Genomic DNA, 25277 nt, shown 5'->3' with positions numbered 1-25277 from the left:
ATAATCTCAAAAGATTACATTCTGTTGAGAGATTATCAGCAGAAATTCCCTCAAGATCTCAGTTTTTATATCAACCTTATAGTGAGAAATTGGGTTCTTTTCACTATCCCTATAATTAGTTATGTTAATGTTTCATGCCCTAAAACGACTTTTAAGAGAGCCCTTAATTAGATATCAATGAAGATTAATCACGGAGTTCATATGCAGTTCTTAAAATGTCAGATACCTTTACCCATCGCTCAAGTTTTTGTATGGCTTTTAAGCACATCTTTATCTACTACAGAAATCCTTGAGTTAGGTTACTTTGCCAGTTCATGACACGGCACCTTTGGAAACTTGCACGTGAAGCAAATCAGGTTGACATACTAAAACTACTTCTCTAAACCCTCCCAGCCCTCTTACAAAGAGCACGTTGGGTTAAACAGGGTTCTTACAGCTGGAGAATGTTGGTGCCTATGACGAGTTCCTACCACTTCAACAGTAGAAACTGTTGAATCACGTTCCTTTCACAGACCAAGACCAGGCTGAGGCAGGCTGATGCAGATTTTAAGGAGGCACACACTTTCAGAGCCACAGTCCTTAAATTTTGCACATTAATCGTTTGCTTGCCTCACTCTGGTCACAGCTCGGATCTTTCACCAAAAAAAAAAAGAGTCTCATTCACAGTTTTCTGCTGTGTCTGGGTTTTTTCCCCCATGTACTTATAAGTTCTTGAGGCAATTTGCAAAATATATAGTATTACGTCACAGGTATGTGGCACTTGGACCTGAAGTTAGGAACTGGAAATATGTGGTTGTTTTCTGCTTAATGTTTCAGCCTAGCACATTTTGCTGTTAATACCTTTCTAGTATTTAAGTGAGGAAGTACAAGATTCGAGATTCATTCATCTTTTTGGCAAATATAGATGGCTTTTTCAAGTGCATGTTCCCATGTATGCATGTATGTATCTGTGTGCATAATTGTATAAAATCATACCAAATGTCCACATTATTATATAGCTATGTTTATCCCATATATCTTTGTTAAGAAGGGCAACAAGATTTTATGAAATCCCCTCCTGTCGTGAGCCCTCCATAACAGAAGTTAAGGAGTTGTTCTGAAATAAAATTTTCATTACTCTCAATTACAGATTCAATCTTTCAAACACATCCGTAGAAATTTAAGAGACCTGCCCAGAGACAGCTGAAAATTGGACCCCATGAAAATAGTTTAGAACTCAGTGTATAATTTTGAAAAATACAAAAAGAAGCAGATCATTTTTACTTACCACATTCAAGGTATAAAATAATTAACCTTGAACTGTAACCAAATGCTCAGCGCAAACCTTTTTCAGGTTTAGATGACCTCCTCATCAGGGAGTCACTGAAGCCCTTGACAAGTCTCCCTTGCAGTTAGCCTTTTATCCATTTCAGTTTTCTTGATTAGGTTATCTTGAATCATTAGGGGGTTTATTTATTTTAATAGACACTTATTGGATTCATGAAAAGAGAATTTGGTGACTAAGAAACAAGAGCTGAATATTATCTGGCTCATTTCACACTTCAGAAGAGTCTCAACCAACTGAAGAGAAATCCTTTCACAGTTACAAAAGTTTGTTTGGGGACTTTCTGTGCTTCCATTTAGAAAGCGACTGTCTGTGGTTAATAATATGAATTTTCTTTAGAGACACTCAGAAAACATTTCCTTTTGGTTGCATATGCTGACATTTTCTGTATTGAGGATGTGGGTGAGTAAATGGCCTTTTACATTTCTGTGCAAGAAACTTTGAGTCATTCTCCTGAAGAACTGTTCATTTGCTGACTTATTCATTCATTGGAGTTCCTAGAGGGGCAAAGGGGGTGGAGGGTACTTACTATCTGTAGATTGAATTCACTTATCAGCTCTGTGTTAGGCACATTGAGCAGCACAATACAGCATAACGACTGTGACAAGGCCTTGCCTTCAAGGCAAGTGCAAACAGATTATTTACTCTGTCTCTCTCTTTGTAGATCAGACTAGGCTGTAAACTTGTGTTTGTTGCTAAGCAAATCCTGGTTTGTATTTATTCTAAAATAGTATAAAAACTAGGAAATTTGTCACCAACATAAACCTCAATTTTTTTAAGGGAAAAGAACATGGGACCTGGGAGAAGTTGGAGTCATTACCAGTGTCCTGGGGTGGGAAAACAAGTTACTTGGTACACAGTGACATTTCAGTACCACGGACAGGAACCCTGTCTTCCCATTTGCTTCCCCTCCCCCATCACTTAAGGGTAAGGTTTGAAGTTTATGGGATTCAAAGCCATTTCTGTTAGGGTTCAAACTCAGCCTTTGGTACGTACTTCGGAGAATGTCACTCAGTTATTGTCTACTTGAAAATTTTAAACCTTTAACATTTTCTATAACTGAAATAATAAGATATTACCCTTCCTGATTCATTTTTAATCCTGGAAGCCTGTAAAAAAATTCTCATGTGAACAACAACAAACACACAGAGAAAGGAAAAGGGTTAAAATGATGAGAACAGATTTTTTTTTTTAATGATTGATATAGCTTGATGTTTACAATACATGTCATTTTTTTGTTATAATGAAAACTCCTGTTGGGTGAAGCGTATGAAGTCTGTACTTTACCATTACCAGGCCATTGTGGATCCTGATTTTGCTGTGAAAGAAAAAAAAGATCGAGGCTAGGATGAGTGGTATTCTTGACTTTATCATAGTCTTTTCCCTAAGGACTTCTTGTTAGGAAGGAATGAGGGAGAAAAGAAGGGAAAGCAGAACAAAGAAAAAAGAAAGTTAATTCTTTGTCATATCATTTAGAAGCCTTCTCTAGCTCCCATGGTCCATAGTGTTAAGATGAAATTTCTTTGCATATTATTCTTTAAAATCTGACCCCCACCTCTGTTTCTAGACTGCGTTAGCCCCACAAAATTGCTTTACATTCCTGGGATGGGGTAATTTTCTAAATCTCTGCATTTGCTGATAATGTTATCTCTGCTTGGAATGTGCTTCTGATCACTTCCCTTCCCCACCTGGTGAAATCCATCTACCTTTAAGATCCACTTTATATGTCCTTCTCTATGATGATATTTTTCCTGAGCTTCATAGTCAGAATACTCACTTCTTTGCCGATGATCTCAATTAACCTTGTCAGTAAAAATAATCAAGACAAATGATATATGTAATATACCAGCACATTGCATGGCACATACTAGATGGGTGCTCAATACAAGATCATAGACTGAATTAATGTTCTGAAAGGCCTGTCACTGTTTGCGTTTATATATTATATGTAATGCATGAATATATAACGTAAATTGGATCACCCCATTTTCTTTATCATATTCATGCATTAGAGATGGGGAAAACAAACCTCAGAACATTTGACAGGGTTTCTTCTGAGAAGCAGTGCCCCTCTCAAACTATAACATTCCAGTAGGCTAATTTCTATGCACTCAGATAATTTCAGTGCAATCTAATGAGCTTTTATTAAGCATCTTTGATGTGTAAGAAACCACACTGCTGTGAAAATGATAAAATGAGTGGGAAACCAACACTTTCCTTCCACCCCCATCAAGAAGCTGACCGTTCTGATGGGGATACGCACATCCCCACTTGTAATAATAATCATGATCAACTTGTAGAAGAGTATAAGCAAAATGCTTTGGAGTCATACAGGAGTGAGCAAACAGTTCTTATAGATCAGGTGAGACCATATCATCTGAGCTTTGGAATATAGCTTCTCAACGGGGGATAGAAGGTTGAGTATGAGACCTTCCAGCCAAGGGAATAACATGAACAGTATTAGTTGTGCTCAAACACTTGTAATTCTCCATGCATGACATGTGGGTATGTACCTACACATCTAGCTGCAGTTCTCCCATACTAAAAAAGTTAAACTGACCATATGAATATTCAACCAACCTTTGGTTAAAACTAAAGAGAAATCACAGACGATTAGGTATGTACCCCACATTTCATGCATGGAGATGGAAATACCAACCATAGTCAGAATCTGTGAGTAATTCACAATGGCTGGAGCACAAAGTCAATAGAAGAATTGATAGGAGACAAGACCATGAAAGAAAAACAGGAGAAAATTGTGGTTCTTATTGTTGCATTTTTTAATGCTTTTGAATTGGGAACCAAGGGTATCTTATTTAGCTAAATCTTTAATAAAACTATCAACTTACTAAAAGATGAACTATGGGATTATCACTGATCTTTTAAAAAGAAATAATGGCTCATTTCTTCAAGTCATAAAGAGTCCACATACATTTGCAACATGATTTGTTTTGTAAATTTAGATTGACATGCAACTTTTCAGGAACACGTGGATTGTATGAGTGTCGTCTCACCTGCATAGTTGGAAAGGGTGGTCAGAGTTGTTTTTCGACTGAAGGAAACATTTGTTTAGGAGGCTGATGAGTAGATGGCTAAAATGAGATATTTATAGATATTATTTACTTACACGGACTGAATGCTTAGGGACTCTTTAAACATTGACTGCAAGAATGCAGCCTTTAAATTTATATTCCTTCTCTGGGTTCAGATTTTGAAGGCAAAAGAGTTTTAACCCTAAAGTCCTTGGCATCATTGCACTTAGATTCCATGTATATTTTTCTATGTAAGCTTGGATGTTCTTTGTATTTTTTTAACATTTTTTAAATTTTTAACAAATTTCAGATTCATGGAAGTGTTGCAAAATAGTACAGTTTCCATATATCCCTCACCTAACTTCCTCTAAAGTTAGCACCTTATATCACCATAGTGCAGTTATCAAAACCAGGAAATCAACATTGTTTTAATACTCTTAACTAAACTAAAAAGTTTTTTCTAATTTCATTAGTTTTTCCACTAATGAACATTTTCTGTGCCAGGATCCCATCCAGAGACCACACTGCATTTAGTTATTATTTTTCTTTAGTTTGCTGCAGTCTGTGACCATTCCTAGGTCTTTCCTTTTTCTTCCTTTTTTTTCTTCTTTTTTAATGGCAATGCCACTTTTGAAGAATACCAGTATGTTATTTTGTTGAACATCTCTCAATTTGGGTTTATCATGATTCAGCTGAGGTTATGCATTTTTGGCAAGACTACTGCGGATACTGGTTTGTGTTCTTTGCAGTGCCTCATACCACAGGCTTCATGATGTGCATACGTTATCACTGGTGATGTTGCCCATAATCACTTGGTCAAGGTGGTTTCCTCTTTGTACTTTAACCCTGATGGCCAATTATTATCTTCTATTTCTGACAGATAACAAGGTAACAGATCATGGAATGTGGAGCTGGAAGGGGAACTTAGAGACCATCTTTTGTAAACCCCTCCTTTTACAGTTATATTCCAGAAGCTGTAAGAGGGTAACCACTTGCCCAAAGGTAACCCAGTCACTTAATGTCAGAGCAGGAACTTAGCAGTTAGGGTTCAGGGCTCCAGGTTGAATACTGTCTGAGCTTCCTAGCTGTAATTCACTTAGCCTCAGTTTTACCATACTAGAAAGGCTAACGTATGTGAATATTCAGCTAACTGTTGGTCAGAACTTAGAGCCAGCGTAAAAGAGAAATCACAGAGGAGGTCATGGTGCCCGCTCACAGAGCTGACCAAGGCTGGAAATCAGATAAACTTCTGTATCAGTATTTCTGAAACAAAAATAATTCTCCTGGAATTCTCCACATAACACACAGGGAACAACAACAAAAAACCTACTTGAGATTTTTAACAGAAAAAGGGAGATTTGTTTATTAATAATTCATGAGTTCCCATTGAACATGCACGACAGAAACAGTGCTATTCAATAGAGAATACTGTCATCTGTCACTGTTTTATTTGACATTTACACTTTTTTTTTTCCTGATACTGCAAAACTTTCTTGGACGGCTTGCAAAAATTATATAAATGAAAAAAATCCCAATGTGGGGACTCTTTATCTCTTCTGTGGTGGGTTCACTCACAGTTACACACATGTGTGTTCGTGCAGCAGCATGGCACTTTCTCACACATTCATTAGCCACCAAACAAGCTAATAAGAGACCCCATTGAGAAAACAGAGATAAGCATCCCAGATGGGCTGGTGGAAGGATCATGTGAACAAAAAGATGGAGGATGAGATGGGAAGTGGGGTGGAAGAATAGATTTCTGGAAGGTAAGCATGCAGATACGTGGAATGAGCCGTGAGTCAGGGCAAAAGGAAAATAAATTATGGCTGCCACGACGAAAACTGACAAACGTATGTTACCATTTCCAATGCAAAATTGATGTTTAGAAATGGCATCATGGGAGTGCCACTTGTAGGGAATATCGGCCTTTAGTGGAAGAGCAAGTTAGAGTTAGGAGCACCTTGTAATTTTGTGCTACTGTAAGGCTCTTGACAATCTTTCTGCTCTGTAGGTTAGTTATTATTTATAAAAATCACAGAACCAGCTGATACATTCATAAGCTAATTATTGAAGCAGCTGGGTACACATGGTGCAATATGTCCAAGGCTGTGAAGTATCACAGATTTCTTGGGGCCTGCTGTGGTGGGGGTGCGCTGTTGAAGGCTCCATCCCTTAATCTGATCAGCCAAGCAAACACTTTGTGGGGAAACTAGATTAATAACCCTCTAAATACCATGAATGTGCTTCATCTTCAAAACCGGGTTCCCTTAAACATGCTATTAGCTCAGCTCCATCAGGGATTTGAGGAAGTTCTCTGGTGCCCGAAGAACAGGGTCTTGTTGGCTACCTCCCTGTGCCAGAAATTAATTTGGTTTGCTTATGTCTGCACACATGATCACACTTGTGTCTAATCTGCTCCCTAATAGCTTCAAGGTCAGGACCTTGCATGTCAGTGGGCAAATTGAGCACCACACTTCTTAAAGACTGATGGCAGACAGCACACAGTCCATAACGAGGCCTGTAGTTTGTCCTAAGTGATTGTAATGAGTGCAGATTATAACAGCGCATATAAATCAAATGCGGCAATGAATGTTGTGCGAGACATTCCGAGTATCATAAGTGGAGATACCACTCAGCTGTCACCTGTCCCCTTTCAAGCTGCAGCTTCCCACAATGCAGTTCACTCCTCAAGCGAAACAGCAGGTGCTGTCCTCCTGAAGGTCTGGGTATCTCAGAACTTCGTCTTTTAACAGATGTAGGTTTTTGTTTTTGTTTTCTGTTAAATGATTGGTCTCTATGCTATAGCTTCCCCTGGGAGATGTTAAACATACCTGTTTGAAACATTTGAAAGAGTTCAGTTGGAGACTTATTCAGATCTGTGAAAAGACAGAGAAAGAGGAGCTTATTTTTCCACAGATGGTTTATTTTCCATTTCAAGAATTCTTTCCTTTGTACAGAGAAACCCTTGAGGAAACACTTTGGGACTAGGAGGTTTTTTTTTTTTTAATATAATTTATTTTCTGATAAGGCTAAAAAATGTAATTGTCTTCAATTTTCATATATGTTGTGCCTTGAAGATCAGCATTTACCTGTCTCTCAATTGACTTGAAAAGAAATCTATGAAAATACTTGGAAAAACATTTCCAAGCAAATGATTCAATATCTTGTTTTCATTCTTCCTAACCCTCTAACTCTCCCCAGCTCCCAGTTTATTGCAAGAAAAGATCAGGTCTGCGCAAATGTGGCCTCTCACTTGTAAAAACAAGGCAGTGTTGTGTTACAGATTAGTTTATAAATCCCCAGTGGCTTCACAGTTCAGTGCCTACAGCTGCTGCAGATGGGCCTGGGTTTTTGTCTCTTCGCGGTGCTGCAGCCGGCAGTTGAAGGAGAAAATGGAATGATCAGGTTATTAACATGGAGGCCGCGAGGAAGAGGCTGCACAATGAGAACAGCTGGTGTTGCTGTCTTGGCTGATGCAGCGGAGATAATCAAATCTTGCCTTTTTTTGGGTAAAGGCAGAAGACACAGTGGAGAGTTAAGACAAACAACGGCTTATGATATTATATGGGGTTTTTATAATGCACGTCAGGAACTTTCATTGGCTTACGAGTTATGATATAAAATTTGTTGAGACTTGGGATTTAATTTTTACAAAGTTATTTGTGTTTATTTATGCACCTTTTTAGAAAAATTCTTACTCTCTTGCAAGAGGCGTGATGTGGGACACTTCTTGTTTTTAAAATTAGCGATGTAGCTTGGAAGTGATGGGTTAGAAAGCTACTGGGTAAAATATTTTGACATGAGTCAGTGAGCGATGTTGACAGCATCCTCTGTATTATTTTCATATAATCCATCATTATTTGCATTACATTTTCTTTCTCATGCAGTTTCAAGCAAGAGAACATCCGGATGCCAGAATTGGGAGACACATTTGCAGGTGTGACCCGGCCAACTGCCTACCTTCCTGCAGGTGTGGCTGTGGCGGGAAGGGGATGGTTAAGAGGGCCTAGAGCCCAAGGCATTCAGAGATGGAGCAAATATACAACTTTTTCATTCTAGCTAAGTGGTTTTTATTTTGTGGAATTACTGATAATTCTAAGACTGTTTCCTTTCTAGAGAGTTCAGTGCTGTTTACACTCAGACATGTTTTCTTTTTTAGAATTCACTATGTTGTAATACGTATTTGTTATTTTCACTCTTCTCTTAGGATGGAAACTATCCAACTGGGTAATTTTTAAAAATTGTAGCTGAGCAACATGAATTCTTTTTTTCAGAGAATTGGATAACTGTCACCTTGCTTAAGTATCTTTTACAAAAAACCCATAAATTCATTGAGAAAATATTCAATAGGAAGGGTGATAAGGTAATTAACAAGCATGAAGACTCTTGGGCATTGGTTGGTTTTTTAGAGTTGTCAGGCTGTTGCAATGTCTTCCTGGGTTGGTAGGAACAATTTTGACAGAAAAATATGCTACCCTGAGATGGCACTGGACTGCAGTCCAGCCATCCTCCGCTGCTCTGCACCCTACAGATTAACCCAGGTGACCTTCTCTCTCTCTCTAGGGCTGGTTGTGCGAACTGCTCCGCTGGAAGGAGAATCCCAGCCCAGAGAACCGCACCCTCTGGGAGAACCTCTGTACCATTCGCCGCTTCCTGAACCTTCCCCAGCATGAGAGGGATGTGATCTATGAGGAAGAGTCAAGACATCACCACAGTGAGCGCATGCAGCACGTGGTCCAGCTTCCCCCTGAGCCAGTGCAGGTCAGCTTCCCCTCCTTCCCCTAACCTGAGCAGGACTATTGGTTCTAGCAACTGTCAAGGGTCAAAGGGGCACACCACACCACCTCCCATTGAAGAGTGTCTCCTGCCATGTCTCCAAGGACAGAGGACCCTGTTCTCATAGTGGGTATAGTGTGTGTGTGTGCACGCGCACGTGTGTGTGCATGCACACACACACACATGCACGTGCTCACACAGAGAAAAATGAGTGAGGAGTCAAATCCAATGGCAGCTGCTTTCCTGAGTGTTTTACTTGTGGGACTCTGAAGCCAGAGCACTTGTGGGGAATTAAATCTCCCAATCAGAAAACATAGTTCATAGTTTCCGTCATTTTCTATAAAGAAAAAACTCTGAAGTAGCTAATAAACTAATCTAAAATCCCTCAAGGAAAGTTTGACTAGGCTGAGGAGAAGAAATAGCCACATGAGCTAGAGAATACCATTTAGCTCAACTGAACCTTTGAGAGAAATTGTGATAGATTCTTACAATTTTAAGATGAGTTTTTGCTGTTTTTGGCTTCCTGTCTTTTAGAAATCTGTGTCCATTTGCGTTGCATGTTTTGTTTGGTTAGTATTTGCTCTCATTGAGAGAAAAAAATATTTATTTCTGAAAACAATTGAGTTTAGCTCCTGCGCCTTGCTGCAGTCTAAAATCAGTGACTTTTAGGAAGAAATGTTCACTAGGCTAATACCCCAAATTTTGACCCTTAGAGTTTGCCCACAAAGTTTTGGATAGGTTTTGAGATTTGTCCTACTGTCCAACACCAGCAGTCCCAACTACCACCAAAGAGGACCCGCAGGGCTTCTGTCTGAGCCTCCTTGGGTGTAGCAAGAAGGAAGCAGGAATGCACGCATGTGTGTGAAGAATGGAAGAGAAGATGAGGAGAGTGAAGGAAGGGTGGGGTGCCTTTCTTGATCAAGATATCAGAAGACAGGTGGTAAAGGACTTGGCAAAATGTTCTACCCTGAGGTTTCCTTGTCTCCTTTTACCTCGATCTCATCCCACATACCTGGAGGAGAACCAGAAATCAACGGGTCCATTATATCACTTATCATCCAAATACTGACATCTCAGTCAGTGCCTTCATGCTGTCATTGGTCAGTTTCCAAAGTCACAGAGTGAATTGCCCAAATGATTAGACTCATGAATTCATACAGCTAGAAGCAGTCTTTTAGAATAGTCACAGTGAACTCAGAGCGGGTAGGTGATAAGAGTACACAGCTAAGTGTTAGAGCCCCCTGTCCTGGACCTGGACTTGTGGTAGGGGCAACCCCTTCCCTGGAGGTGACCCCAAGGGCTTACCCTTTATGACCCACCTTCTCCCTTCCCTCTCCTGTCCGTTCCTAGCTGGAGCCTCATCCAAACACCAGAGCACCTTCCTACAGTTAATTAGACAAACGTGCTAAGAGTGGTGTTTTTCAGATTTCGAGATTTAGTAGAAATTAAAGAGGGAGCTAATACACGTTCATCAACCTTTTCTTTTGGAGAATACATTGATTTGAAAAATTCAAGGGAAGCTCCAATTTACTATCCATATCACTTCATAAAATAAAATACTCTTTAATATCAACTAGTTAATGAAAAGGATAGCCTCAGACAAAAGATCTTATAAACTATATAAATTCAGTCATATGAAAAACTCACTGTCACCCTAGTTTTTCTTGTTTTGATGTGAACTAGTCAAAACTTCTGTGTTGAAGCAACATGGGCCGAGGACTAACTTCAGGGAACCACCAACTTTGTATGGACTATTCCTTCAGGGTCCATCTTAGTTCAGCCAAGGTGAAGTGGAAGTAGAATGGGAGTGAAAAACTGATTGTAAACATTTAGACCAGTCAGTTTTTATCACAAGATGATGGGAAAGTTGGAAGTGTGGAGAAGCTTGAGATAAAATACTAAAACCATTATAATTAAGACCTCCCTTCATTTGGATGATGGTTCCTATACGTTTCTTTCTCCATCTTTTGCCCAGAAGTTCTCGTCTCTATGAGGTCCCTATGTTTAGGTAGCTAAGAGGATATTCAATATATAATATTCTAACTGACCGGTTTGAGTAAAGTAAATCTTAGAAGCAGACTGCCAATTGGTTTATGAGTTTTATTATCTTTTATGTTAGTATGTCAAAACTGGAGTGTGCTAAACAATATTTAATGGCTAAGAGTCAGCCTGTAATTTTCCTTTTTCAGTTTTAAGCGCTTCGTGGCTATTAACATTAACGTCTGATATCACGAAGAGAATTCACTTCCTGTATAAAAGATTGTTCCTATCACTCAGATCTTAGCCAAAGAGTTTACAAATAAGGTGATTTTCTCTACATTGACTTTGCCTTAGCCATTGACCTTGATCCCATAACTACTGTGAAATTCTTCAATATGTTACTTTTTTTTTTTTTTTTTTTACATTGTGCCAGTCTCTCAGTGACACTGCTTTGAAATGCTGCATTTGTTTGTCGGCAAAATACAAAACTTTGAATTAATTTTGTATTATAGTCATGATATGAAAAATGAAGAAAAATAAATGGAACTAGCTGGCAGAACTCTTGAGGTTGGAGAATACAGTTGGCACAGCCTCTGCGACTTAGGAAGGACTGTATTTTAATAAAAGATCCCAAACTACTAAAAAATGTCTGTAATTGTAAGAAAGTTATGCCACTGGACTCAGGGTTAGGATTCATTTGTGCCCTTGTATCAACTAAAATTTTAGGGAGATACAATTATTTACATGTTGTAGGAATTTTATGTAGGGTAATACTGGTTTGGTGTTGTTATATTTTGTCCGGTTAGGCAGAAAATGCACCATTATAAAGTTGTTAAGTAGAGGTGAAATCGATGATTATGAAGAGCTTCTGATATATGCAACACATAGAAAATCATGCAGAAGTCCTTTCCACTGAAGGGTGCCATTTAAATTTTTTTTAAGTAGTGAGGGTATACTATTCCTCAGTTTTTCTTAAATGGTAAAGATATGAACCGTTGTGCATAACTACGCACCAGAGTAGTCTGTCGAATTAGGTCCCCTTTGACGTACTAGATAAAGGAAGGAGCTTCGTATCATCTCTGCCCCATTCAGTGTTTTCTGTGATGTGAGAAGTCCCTTAGGGCTTCTTTCCTTAAGGAAGAGAAAATTTTCCCTGCCATTTGTTTGCAAATAGTTTACGTATTGATAGTGTTACATTGCCTGCAGTTGTGTTTCCTTTTTTAAGTCACAAAGGGTTTTACAAATTTAAGCCTACCCTTCAAAATGAGATCTGACATCATATCCCAACTTTATGTAACAGTGCAGAAAATCAGATCTGACCCACCGGGCCGCATGGCTGGAGCTGATACTCAGTACTCACCATCCTGCAAGATCCCATTGCCCACCCTGTAGATGTGCACGCATATCTTGTCCGCTTCATTCATTGAGACCTTGTCGTGTCGCTTTGCACCTGTAAGGCTGCCTTGGCCCCGTGACTCCCAGCTCTACAACCGAAGGTGCCTTTGCTGGTGGTTTTGATTTCTTCTGTGGTCACCATTATGTGCCATTTATTTTTATAATTCTAACACCTAACAGAATCTTTTACATGCTTACTGAGAAATGCGTGCTTGATGGAATGTCCCTTCAGAGATGAAGCTAGGTTATAGTTGATACAAATTTAGGCTTGGGGCCACTGAGAGGTGCTGTCAGCCCCAAAACACTGTGGTCCTGGAAAAGTGAGGTGTTTCCTCCTTAGGAATCCAGACCTCTACGGGTGAGGTCCATCTTTGATGTCATGTTGAGTTACCTGCTCTCTCCAATTTTCTTTCCAGTATTTTAAGTCTCTTTAGAAACTCTCATCTAAATCCCTGCTGTGTAGGGACGCCTGGCTGGATCAGTCTGGAGCATGTGACTCTAGATCTCAGGCTTATGAGTTCGAGCCCCACAGTGGGTATAGAGATTACTTAAAAAAAAAAAAAAATCCCTGCTATGTAGAAGGTGACTTTCCAGGCTCTGAACACATGTTATAAACTAGACCCATATTTACCATCACCCTCAGTGGGGCTAATATTGCCTTAGAGAGTGAAAATGGATTCTTGGGAGTGTAAACATCTTCACTTTACAGTGGTTTGTGGCCTTTGAAAGGGACACAGTACATGAAGAGATATTCAGTATCTCTGGTATTAAAATTTAATGAAGCAGGGGAAACGATTGGGGGGGGAAATGCCTAAAAAGTTTCCTTCAGAGGTTGATAATGAAAAAATAAATACTGATATACATAATGTTTTTAGTCCTGTAGGCACAAAGACTAATATAGGTGAGATGACATGGAAAACCAAAACATTCCATGAGAAAGATGAAATAAACTCTTACTTTTTCATGCCAGAAGGTCGGAGACAAAATTATTTCTCGTGGTTATAGTGATTTTCCCCCCTAGTGGTTATTATGACCTGAGGCCCTATAGTGAATGGATATCCTCAACTTAGAATCAAAAACTAGTTAAGTCAGGGTATTCATTATTACCAACTCCATTTTACAGTTGTAAAGACTGGAGCAGAGACATTGAGCCTTGCTTGAAGCCAGAATCGCCCGCTGAATGAAAACACAGGCGTGTTTGGCGTCCAATCTTTCCTCTGACCACACTCCCCTTTTAATGCAGAGAGAGGAAAGGACATTGCTCATGCTATGACTAGGTCACTGAGTGGGGTTGATTGGAGAGCATTTGCCAAATTGTTCCTCTCTGTGTCGTTTGTGCTTTATTGCTTTATTATATTTCCACCACAGTGTTTCCATGGCTTATTTTGTGAGTTCAGGAATTCTGAGCTTGCTGCTGTGTGGTTTCCTGACAAGTACTTGTTTTAAAATTCCATGCCGTACACTGAGTAAGAATGTGAGACCTGGTGGGTGACAGCTGACACGGGCGTTGTACCTCTGCTCGTCTGGATCGCTGCCCACTCCAGGCAGTTCTCAGCATTTTCGAAGCCAGCAATTCCTTGTCGCTGGTATCAACCAGTGGTTCTCAACCAGGGGTGACTTTGCCCTTCATGGGATATTTGGCAGTGTCTGGAGACATTTTCGGTTATTATAACTTGGAGATGCTACTGGTGTCTACTGGGTGGGGGCCGGGAATGCTGCCACTTGTGCTGCAATGCACAGGGCAGCCCCCTAAAGAAACAACGTTTCTGTCAACAATGGCAATAGTGCTGAAGTGGAGACACTCTGGAATAGAAATACCATTAACTGCCTAACAGCACAAGATTAAAAAAAAAAAATTGAAGTACGTATGAGGCTGATCCTGTTTTTCCTATATCAAATTTGGGAATGATAATAACAATGAGGAGGAGGAGGATGTCGGTGGTGATTCTTCTCTTCTTCGTTGGCAGCAGTTAGCCTTCTGGGCGCGAGGCTCTCAAAATGTGAGCTTTATATATGTCTTGTCTTCTTTAAACCTTACGAGAAAACACATGGGAGGGTGGTTTTATCTGCTCTCGCATGTGAGAAACTGAAGCTTAGAGAAGTAGCCTGCTCAAGTGAGACCTTCAATCCACATCTGTGTATCTTCAGAGTCTGATTTTTATCGGTGTGCTGGAGAGCACGGCCCACGCGCAGCAGCCCGCGTCCCTGAACACTTACTGTTAGCTGTCCGACGCTACGCAGGGCTGTTCATTTGTAATCATTCCACGGAACAGATTTAGTTTTGTGAGCTTTCTTCTTTACTGGATACTTAATGCAGTGAAACCTGTAACTGACTGGTGTGATGTCAAAAAGCCAATGTGACTGAACTTGCCACTTTGCATTAAGCTTTTTTGGGGATAGCTTTAGAATGTGACTCACTGCTAATGTTTAAGCACACTCGAAATCTGCCTTTACGCTGTGCGAATTCAATCCGGCCTTTCTACTCCGTCTCTATGGGCTATGTCTTGCTTTCTGAATTTGCTTCCGGAAGAACAACTTCTAAGAAAATAAATAGGCTAATTAATCAATTAAAGATGTTTGCAAATCTCTAACCAGGTTACTAGAATTTCTCCCTCCTTGGGCTCATGACTTGCTCCTATTCAAAGTGTGCTGTCTAAGGTCGCTCCAGAGTGTCGAAACCCTACTCTAGTCCCGAGGAGAGATGCAAATGAACACGTCACCGTCTTTAGTAATGCATTGCAGCAGTGGTTTGTAAGTAGGTCGTCACTTGGGAAAACGTTGAGAGTCCCTGACCATCCATGAGGAGCCACACTACCTTTTTCCATATTAACATTATGTTATCCTGCATGTATTTATTCAACTTGAAGAACATTCTTCATTTCTAATGTCAGTCAGCTTTTCGCCACGTTCAGTTTTCAGTTTGTCATTCAGGAATAAAGAGGTTTAGAGGTCATTTGCAACCTTTTTTTTTTTTTTAAATACTAGAAAAAAGGACATTACCATCTTGGGACGATTTCTTCCAAAATACAGTGAACAGGTGTTTTTTAGTGATGATGTCAGAAAGTTGAAGGAGCTCATTAAGAGTAGCTAAACTAGCAGATTAGACATTAACTGTGACTTTGTTCTTTTCAAGAGATTTAGGCAAGTTGCTTACCTACATTTTAAAAGTTTCTTACAGTTTTGGGGGGTTTTTTGTTTTTTGTTTTTGTTGTGTTTTGTTATTGCAAGACAGAAATTCCAGCTTAATTACTGGAGATATATTAAGGGAAATTGAGAGTGATAGAACTTCCTGAAAACTCAGATGTAAGACTATGAATATGGTTAGGTTTCTCTAAACCTGGAACTGGGAATTCAGCATTCATGGAAATTCGTGGGTTCATCCTCTCCTTTGCTAACCTTGATGTAACATGCCTCTTCCCCATGTCATATTCCTTCCTTTAGCAAGCTTTTCTTCCCATCATCATCTGATTGATCATATATCTTTGTCTGTCATATAACTTCTGTTTAGAACTTGTAGTTTCTCTGAATTATAATCCTTCCCCCTCCAAACCTTGGCCTGCCCATGTCCTCTGCTCTACTTCACAACTTTTTTCTGTGCCTTTGTCAAATCCAGCCTTTTTTGCCCACTCTATATTTACTACTACTTTAAGTTTTTATAACAGGGAGATTGACTGGTCCACCTTATCCTCATGAAGGCAAACTGTCTTGACATTTAATTTCCAAACAGTAATGTGAATGCTTAATTTAGAAGGCACTGCATTTTAAAGGAAGAACTCTGTTGCAGAAAGTGTTAGAATAAACTCGAGAAGAATGGGAAGTAGAAAGCTAGATGGCTATAGACCATCTGTAGGTAACTTGTGAAGGGGCTGTCCTTGGGCCAGAAAGTTCAAGCCTTTCAGTAGATCATGGCTCCTATGACCCTGCATTTATCAGGGTAGATGGTTGCAGGAATGATTAACAAGTCTCATATAAAATTCTCATATCAAGAGAGATTTATATGACTTTTTTAATGTGAAATGCTATAGACATGTAAGGAGTAGGAAACAAATGCCTAAGATTGATTTTAAGTTCTCTATATATCCAAAGTATTATGCCTTTTTATTTTATTGCCGTTTTTCTTACATTTATCATGTACTTCCTTCCATGTGTTCAGGCACTGTGCTATAGATACTGATAGAAATTAAACTTAGAATTTTATAGTAATCTGGGTCTGCCTATTTATTTCTTTAAAGTGGGTTCAGCAATTTACTGGGCTTATGATTTTAATAATTAGAGTTAGCTCACTGCTTCTCATTCTTCGTAGGGTTGTCCTAGTGTTTTTGCCAAGCAGAGCTCTCCCTATGAGTGGCTGAGCTTTAATGACACACCACCTTCCAAATTCAGTGTTCAGGGTGAGCTGTTGGTTGGAAGTGAACTTTCAAACAGCTGGGTTCCAGTCTTTTCCTGCCCTATGGGAACATAGAGGACCTTGGTTTCTTTAGTAGCTTGCTCTTCTATAGTTGCTATGTTTCTTTAAATAATAACCTAATTTTGATATTTTTCATTTTTGAGAGGCAGCACAGTCCCTTCGGCTCATGCTATTGGTTACTGATACATTCCTCATTTTTTTTAGATCCTAACACTGAATCTAAGGCACTTTGCCTAACGCTGCTCGATAGGTAAAGGGAAGAGAAGGGATTAGCTGTGTCATTTCCATTGGTACAAATGCCCCTTATTGATACAAGTGTCTGCAGTGCCCAGTGTTCAGAAACCACTAAAATCACTGATATAAATTATCTTCCTTTGTGTCTGTTCTTCAAAGTTTTAAGGACAGGAGGATTGTCCTTGTGCACATTGTCATAGTCTTTTTCCTTCTGCTGATACTAAATGAAACCGCTGTATAAGACAAAACCTTTAGCACCTTGGCCTTTTGCTGATGTTCTGATAGGAAAATAAGACTAAAGATAATACTTTTGAAAAGCTTAGTTGTCTTATTTTAAAATATTGCTATGGAATTTGTTAGGGGATGTTCTTGCTATTCTACTAGCCAATTCAATGTGGCTATTTTTTCCTCCTTCCTCTCTTCCTTCCTACCCTCCTTTTTTTTCTTTTCAATAATCTGAAACACTTTTTTTTTTTTTTTACTCTGAGAGAACAGGGGGCAGTGGCTAATTTTGTGAAGGGGTCAAGTGGTTAAATATGACCAGTGTGGAGCAAATTGAAAAAGGAGAAAAAATAAATAGACTAAGATTGTGCATTAGAATGCATCTTCCCTCCCCCCCAAAAACAACAACAATAAACTTAAGCTAAAATTAAGGAATCTGTGGATATTGATGTATCATTGTTCTAATTAAAAGCCTCTGTTACACTTCCTCTGTGAGAAGGAAAATACATTCCTTTATACTTATATAGATATCTAGCCAAGTGTGGCTTTTGGTAAAGATGATTAAAATTGATTGATAAAACTGTTTTCAGGCCTCAAGTTACAGACATGATTGAGAAGACTGGCTATTTTTATTCTCATATTTTTACTTATTTATTTAACAATTATTTGTTTAGCTCCTTCAGCATGCCAGCTATTAATTCTAGGCACCAAGTGTACAACAGTGAATAAAACATACAAAATTTCACACATATATCGAGCAGTTTTCTCCTTCACTCAGAGTTGCATTTTTTTAAACAGATTTCATTTTCCCTCTGGCTACCTTACCTTAATCTAGAATTCAGACTATGATTTAGTGGAATCCATAGGCTCTATTTCTTTCTCTGATGCTAACTTTGGGTGCCATCTCTTCCATTTTTCAAGCTGTTTCCTAAATATACCGGATAATATCTTTGAAACATGTTGAGCTTCTCAGAGAGATGCTACTACCTTTAAAAAATGGCTCTTTGAAAGTATCAAAACAACAGACTTTCTGAATCTATTCTCTAGAGTCTGAAGTGATCTACATAGTTCTAGAAAGAATTACCTATGTAGATTACTGATTGAATGGCATTTTAAAATGTGGTTTTGGTAGAAAACAAATGGATAATAAGTATGTTCACTCTACCTTAATTTCTCCCCGACCACACAGACAGACACTTGTTGTTTTGTTTTTTTGTTTTTTTTTGTCCTGGTCATGTTCATTCTCTCTACCCAGGGTGACTTCTCCAAGTAGCAACCCTATTACTTGGCAGTGGTGTAGGGGATAATTCATTGTTGTACTCCAACCGAGTCCTTCAGTGAACCCGCCTGGCTCACTGGGCATGTGTTGATAAAGCTATGGTCCTCGGCGGGTCAGGTGTCTCTTAACAATGAGCTATTGTGACAGAAAAACACATGCTGTTCTAGGACCATGGAAGCCTGCTTCACATTTTTTTCCTTAAATTTTCTACCAGAGTATTTGTCATTCATTCGTAATTGTTGGTTTGAAAGGTATTCATCATCTCTACAGAGGAAACAGGTATGCACATCTACAAAGAGGGACTTCCCTGTGTGGATGAAATTCTCATCATTTGATCAGAGCAAGGGTGCTAATTTCACATACTTTGATTTAGGTCTAATCATTCAAACAAGTTCATAAATCTGGGAGATGGTTGCAGCTGAAACAGGGTATGCAGGTAACTTGGAAAGCCCGGTCCCAGTCGCCTTTTTAAGAGGGAAGAGGCTTCATGCTGGGAAGCAGATGGAACTGACAAACTTGACCCACAGATACATACTAATGCAGCCATTTTTATAAGATTTTGAACTGCCTGATTAAAAAATATTTTGATAGAAAGTAAAATATCCAAATGAAAGTTAGATTTCTTTTGACCTTCTTTTCTTCCTTTTTTAAACATAAGTGATACAAGTTGTCATGTTGCTTATTCAAGTCGATCAAAACGATAGCTCTGCCAGCAGCTTCAGGAGCGTGGATAAAGTGGAGAGGGGCATTGGATCGTCAGAAGGTCTGGGTGTGAATTCCAGGGCCACCACTGGAATTGGAGCTCTTGGGTCTTGCAGAGACCACTTAAGTTTTCTGGAAACAGTGATAATCCCAGATCTTTAGGATTACTTGAGGTTTACATGAGAAAGTGACTGCATGGAAGGGCACCTAAGAAATAATAATGGTATCTGAGCTCTAATACTACTCAGTGAAATGATTCTACTCCAAAGAGTTCAGAGTTGAACCAAGGATGGTGTCAGCATATAATGCTATAGCCAAATATGAGAGCGTGCCTTGCCTCTATTGTGCGTGTGCGTGTTGTACAATTGTTTTGAGGTAGATCAGGAAACTCCGAGCTGTGTGGTTTTATCTGATCTTTCTACATTTCCAAGCTCTTTTAAAAGTTATTATTATAGAGGAGTGGCCATGTTGGCCACTACCCACAGAGCCAGGGTGGGAGGATGGCCCGCAGCGATGTGAGGGATGCCGCCCTGGAAGGGCAGAGGCTGAAGCATCCCGTGCTCGCTGTGCATCAAAAGTTATTAATACAACAACAAAAAGTCAGTATAAGTTACTTGAAAGTAATGAGACCTTTTCTTTTCAGCTCTGAATAAAATCCCTTTAGGGCATAAAAAGTGCCATTGGATATTACAAAAGTAAATTGGTACTTTTTTTTTTTTTTAAAGCTTAAAAAAGCAAAAAGACCACTCACCTTCCATATAATCTCTGGAAGTTCTGCTGTCCTTACAACACATTAGAATCCACAGTGTTGAGAAGATGCCATGCAGTGATGATGTTTGAGTTTCTTTGGTGTAGTATTCAGTAAGCATCTGCCACATCAGCAGCTCTGTACTGGCCTCCGATGGACTTACGCAGGGGGAAATAAATTTTCTCTGATCTTGAGTTGCTTAGAGGCCAGCAGGGAAATGAATATAGACTCTTGCAGAACAGGCTATGTAGTGATATGTTGAGCAAAGTTGTGACATTCACTAAGATCTTAGCACACTCTTCAGTGGGTCCTCCATAGTGGTTTTCATGTAAGTGACTCAGTTCCTGGCATCACTACTTGCACTTCTACCTCTTTCCCTCATATGCAAGTAAACAAGAGTGCAAGTATATGTGAATAGTGTAATTGTAGAAGGAGTATAGAATCAGCTCTAATTTACCAAAAGCAAAACAAAAGACAAAAGGTAAAACACTTACAAATTTTGCTATTGATGGTAACAAATTATTTGAGGTGCAGGTCACAACAGATGCATAAGTGATGGCTCCGTGATTGACAGCCACAGAGTTAAGAACTTGATAACAAGTACAACCATTTGATTTTAATTTTGGAAAATTGTGATGTCTTGCTTACATAGTGGTAGAAACAAACATAAATGCTTTTTTTGAAAGGAAGGTCTTCTGGTTATAATTTTTTAAAACACATTTAAAATAGATTATTGGGATTTGCTTAAATCCAAGTATAGTATGACATTAGAGTAAAAAGTTCTCAAATACTTAAAATTTTACTGTATGTTTTTGTTATCCCCCCCCCCACAAGACTTTCTAGTCACTATTTCAGGAGCTAGAACATCTTGTAAAGAATAAACTACTACTTTCTATCTCTATTTTCAAACAACCATTCTGATAAAATGAGAAAAAAAGAAGATATGGTCCAAAAAAAGGGCCCCGAAAGTGACACAGACTCCATCCCTAGAACTGAGCATGTGACTTTGGATGACGGGTGTTATCCCTTAGTTTCCTTCTACTGTTCTGTAAACTGTTATAACAGTTAGATGATCTCAAAGACTCTTTCTATCTGAAACACTCATTCTGTGAGTTGGTTTATTTCTGATTCCCATTTGATTATTTTAATGAAAGTGTAAAAAACAAAAGCAAGACCACATTGCTTCTGGGAGGTTCACATGGATTTTGGAAAAACAAATTAGCAACAAAAGAACAGATAATGCACACCTTCTATCAGCTCAGAAAGATCCAGTTGATTTTCTTATGATTCATAGTTATTACAGTTGCAAGAGGAAGCCAGCCACTGAGTTTTAAACTATTGTAACCACACCTGCCTACTGTGGCTTCTCAGCTGTTTCTGTTTAGTGTGGAAATCTAATGTGGCTGAAAACGACCGCTGATCTTTATTAAGTTGAAGTCTGGAACTTCCCCCTTGTAATGATAGAAAAGCACACTTTCAATTAAAGGAAAACTGCCAAAGTTCTGAAATTCATTTATTTTATTATTACTCAGTTTAACCCTAGAAATGGGAGATCAAGCAAACTGGATAGATTTGACAGTTCTGAGGTCATAAGTTCAATTTCCTCACAAGTTGTTTCTAGATCCAGTTCACTGCAAGTCATATAACCCTTCACCTTTTGCTATGGAGTCTTTTGTGGAATTGTGTATCACATGAGGGTCATCCTGATTGTTTTGGGGCTAGGAAAATGACAGGCAAGCCAAGCCAGGCCAAGGAGTTCCAGTGAGCAAGCCTGGGAGGCAGAAGACCGATGGGGGTCACTTTCTACAGCAGGCTCAGGGCGCGCCGGAGTAAACTTAAACTGGCTAGCAGGCACTGATTGTTACGTTTTCAGGAAGCTTGAAAGGCCATTGTTATACCTTTAGTAGAATGGGACTGGCCATGGTGGGATTATTCACACTATGAAAATTGGCAAATGATCCAATTGGGGCTTTTTTCTCTAGAGAGCCTGTTACTACACATTTACCAGGCACAGCACTGAAAAGACTCCAATTAACTTTTTTTTTTTTTTAAAGCCCTGTGGATATCCATGTATTTATTTTTCATAAAGACATGCCAAAAACCACTGTGTGAAAGAAAGGTGTTTCCAGAACTGAATGGCTGATTGGTAGTGTACAGCCCACTTGATCACCCAGATACAGAAAATAGTTTATTTAAACAGTCATTATTTCTACTCTTTCCCCTTCAAACTCGCCTTTAGTTTAAATTTATTTTTTTATATTCAAGGAAGTTTGTATCTCTTTGTGTATATAATATTCAGGGCTAACTGGAGTATCTGGTTAGACTCATTCTGCAGAATCAGAACCATGTAGCATGATGAGTCCCTAGTCTGATTTCCTAGTGCTGAACACCTTACAGGTTTGAGGTAGAAAGAAGTTACTTTCTAGAAAGAAGTTAACACAGTTACTTTCTTAGATATGATAAACTGAACCCTTTATTTCACAATGAAAAGTCACTTGTTTTTTTAAAAGGTACTCTAATCTCAGGGAGCTAAAATCTATGATCTGAAATCCTAAAGAAATAAATGTGGCTATGGAAAGATCTTCTTATTTCTATTGTGATCTAAATGAACAGAATAGGATAAAGTAAGCACATACTATATAAGTACAATGTCTAAATGCAAATGATTGTTTAAATATAGTTTTCCTCATTTCAGTTTTTGGACAATTCATGTCAACAGTATACTCAAAAGTGTGGTAATGAAAGAGTAGAAAGGGATTGTGGTGGACAAATGTCAGCTGTTTTCCATGTAAGGGATGATTTAAGGATATCCTTCCGAGAGAAATCCTCATTTGAGTTTGTGCGTGTGAAACGAAAGCCTCCCAAAGAGGTAGAGCTAAGATAGGTAAACGGGTGTGCTGTACACTGATATGTAGTCACTTACGTAGTCATGAAAGGAGAGAAGCAAACTGACGAATTCTATAGCTTGTAAAACATAACCTGGATCAAATGCACCGGTATGTTCTATCAGTTGATGATTCTTTGATAGATCTTCATATTACAACTACTGATGTACCGGGGGAGAAGAAGTTTTCTTGTCATTTTATTTGCAATAAATTAACCAATTTCTTTCGAGCTCCTAGAACAGACATATTAGAGATGGCATGCTGCGCTCAGATGGTCTCTACGTACTTGTGTCTATGAAGCGAGGTTGTACAGGACACTATGTGAACGTGTGCTGGCCTCTGTCCTGTGCTGCCATTGCTCACATAGAGGATGTGGATGGAATCCGCTCCTATTTTATGTCATATTCATCTGCATTTGCAGCATTTCAAAGACTAGTCTGAAACATCTTGGCACAGATGGGAAAAGCAGAGTTGCTTTATAAGTTCCAGAACTACAAAGACACAGATCTAACATATGATATTAATAAATAGTTTGGATGGGGGGGGCTGAGGATTAAAAATTAGATTATTTATTTAGAAAGTTGAAAGTCTTCATTTGTGATCATTACTCTGTTCTTGAAAGGAAATAGGTGCTGGGTTTTGTGTTTTGTTTTTTTCTCCCATCCTCACGTTTCCCTTCTCCCCCTTCCTCATGTTTTGAATTAAAATCTAAAGACGGGCCGAAAGAGTGTATATATAACTGCAAGAAGGATGTGGTAAATCATGGCAGTGGTTTGTGATCTCACAGACATGGTGGTGTCAGGAACTAAAGACCAAAGGCGAATCCTCAGCTTCCACTGGATTTACTTGAAATCCCTCACCCTTGTAGCATATCATGGATAATAGCATATCATGGATAATTACATTTTTACAAACGGTAGAGAAAATCATTTTGACACACACATAGTATTTTCCAGCCAGACCAGCTTTTCAATCTTTTACAGCTTTCATGCATTAAGGCTCATATTTTCTTTGTTTATTTTTAAAATATTATCATTAATAATAGGTTTGTTCTGTGGTCAGCCTCTGAGTAGAAGACACTGAGGAAGACCCCTTTTTCCCTACTGCCCCAAGTCAAACATTTGATACCTTTTCCTTTGTAGAAGTTTGTGCTACTCATGTTTTTCATTAAGAAAGTTATGGCAACCAAATTTTCATGGAGATTTTTAGGAGCTTTGGTCATTTTTCAGCTTATTGCTATGTGTAATAGAATGAATTATGTTTAGTGGCAGATCACTGAAAAGAAAAAAAAAAACAGAAAAAAGTCATAGAAGAAATACTGTCATCGATTTCTTTGCCACCGCTATGCAGTGGAGTGAATTCTGACTGGATAAACCTGGAAAAGGTCGTCCCCATTTAGCCACTCGGCTGCATCAAAATTCCAGAGCACGGAAAAAATTGGGGAACAATATTTTCTTTCCTTAACCCTTTCTGAGCAAATGTGGTATTTCATTTTGAAAATGAAATTAATTCCCCCGAGGCCTTTGAAACTTTAATAATACACAATAAATAAAATCATATCTAATAACTCAATGGTTTCGTTTGGCACCATCATCATCTCCTAGATGTACTGCAACTGCGGAAACATAAATACTTGCAGGCCTCGAGCGCCCAGTTTCTATTTGCTAAATAAACTTGGCTTGCTTTAAATTCCTCTGTGTGCAGTCATTAATACAATCCACTTTGACAGCATTTAATTAAAGTGCTTTTCTCTATTAAATTCATTAAAAGTCCTCCCCCCCCCGCCCCCGTGTATAACTGCTTTCCAGATGCTGAGTGGCAGGGACCTATGAGCCTCACTTTAAATAACTTCTCATTTCTCTTTGTAAAGTGTTTATTACATTCAATTTAGAAACTGTTAAATATGGCTTAGAAGGAAAGTCAGATTCTAGGACATGTTCGCCATCCCTTTAGCAATTCTTTGAAAAACAAATGTTAGTTTAACTCATCTGAATAAGCATTTATTATTTGAATATTTTTCTTATAGTCTGTCAGCACTCCTAGGCGTTTAAGCTGGGAGGTAATAAAGATATGATTTTCCCATCAGGGTTGGGGAATTTGCATTAGTTCTAAGCAGGTACTTGGCTTGAATATCTTTGCCTGCAGAGTCAGGGGGAGTGAGCGTAACACTCCAGTATTAATAGATTATTGACAGTTTAATGTCTTGGCACCTACTTAGCCCATGCAGTATAATAACCAGGAAGCTGTCTGATATGAAAGCAGTCAATAGCATTTTCAATCAAAACCTTTCAG

The 25277-nt window shown here is 38.9% G+C and overlaps 1 protein-coding gene across 3 annotated transcripts in view; it reads left to right on the top strand.

The window, feature by feature from the left end:
• The window catches only part of SATB2 (SATB homeobox 2), a 217613-nt gene that overhangs the window by 139055 nt on the left and 53281 nt on the right, over positions 1-25277 (top strand). For all 3 annotated transcript variants that reach the window (XM_045806409.1, XM_045806408.2, XM_045806407.2), the window contains exon 10: positions 8920-9117. In XM_045806409.1, coding sequence (XP_045662365.1) covers positions 8920-9117 — 198 coding nt within the window. The remainder of the gene's footprint in view (positions 1-8919; positions 9118-25277) is intronic.

The sequence above is a fragment of the Ursus americanus genome, chromosome 1 (genome assembly GCF_024610735.1).
Source record: "Ursus americanus isolate L20-20 chromosome 1, mUrsAme1.1.p, whole genome shotgun sequence".
Taxonomy (NCBI): Eukaryota; Metazoa; Chordata; class Mammalia; order Carnivora; family Ursidae; genus Ursus; species Ursus americanus.
Note: the sequence above shows the minus strand (reverse complement) of the source record. Positions and strands in the feature narration are given on the sequence as shown.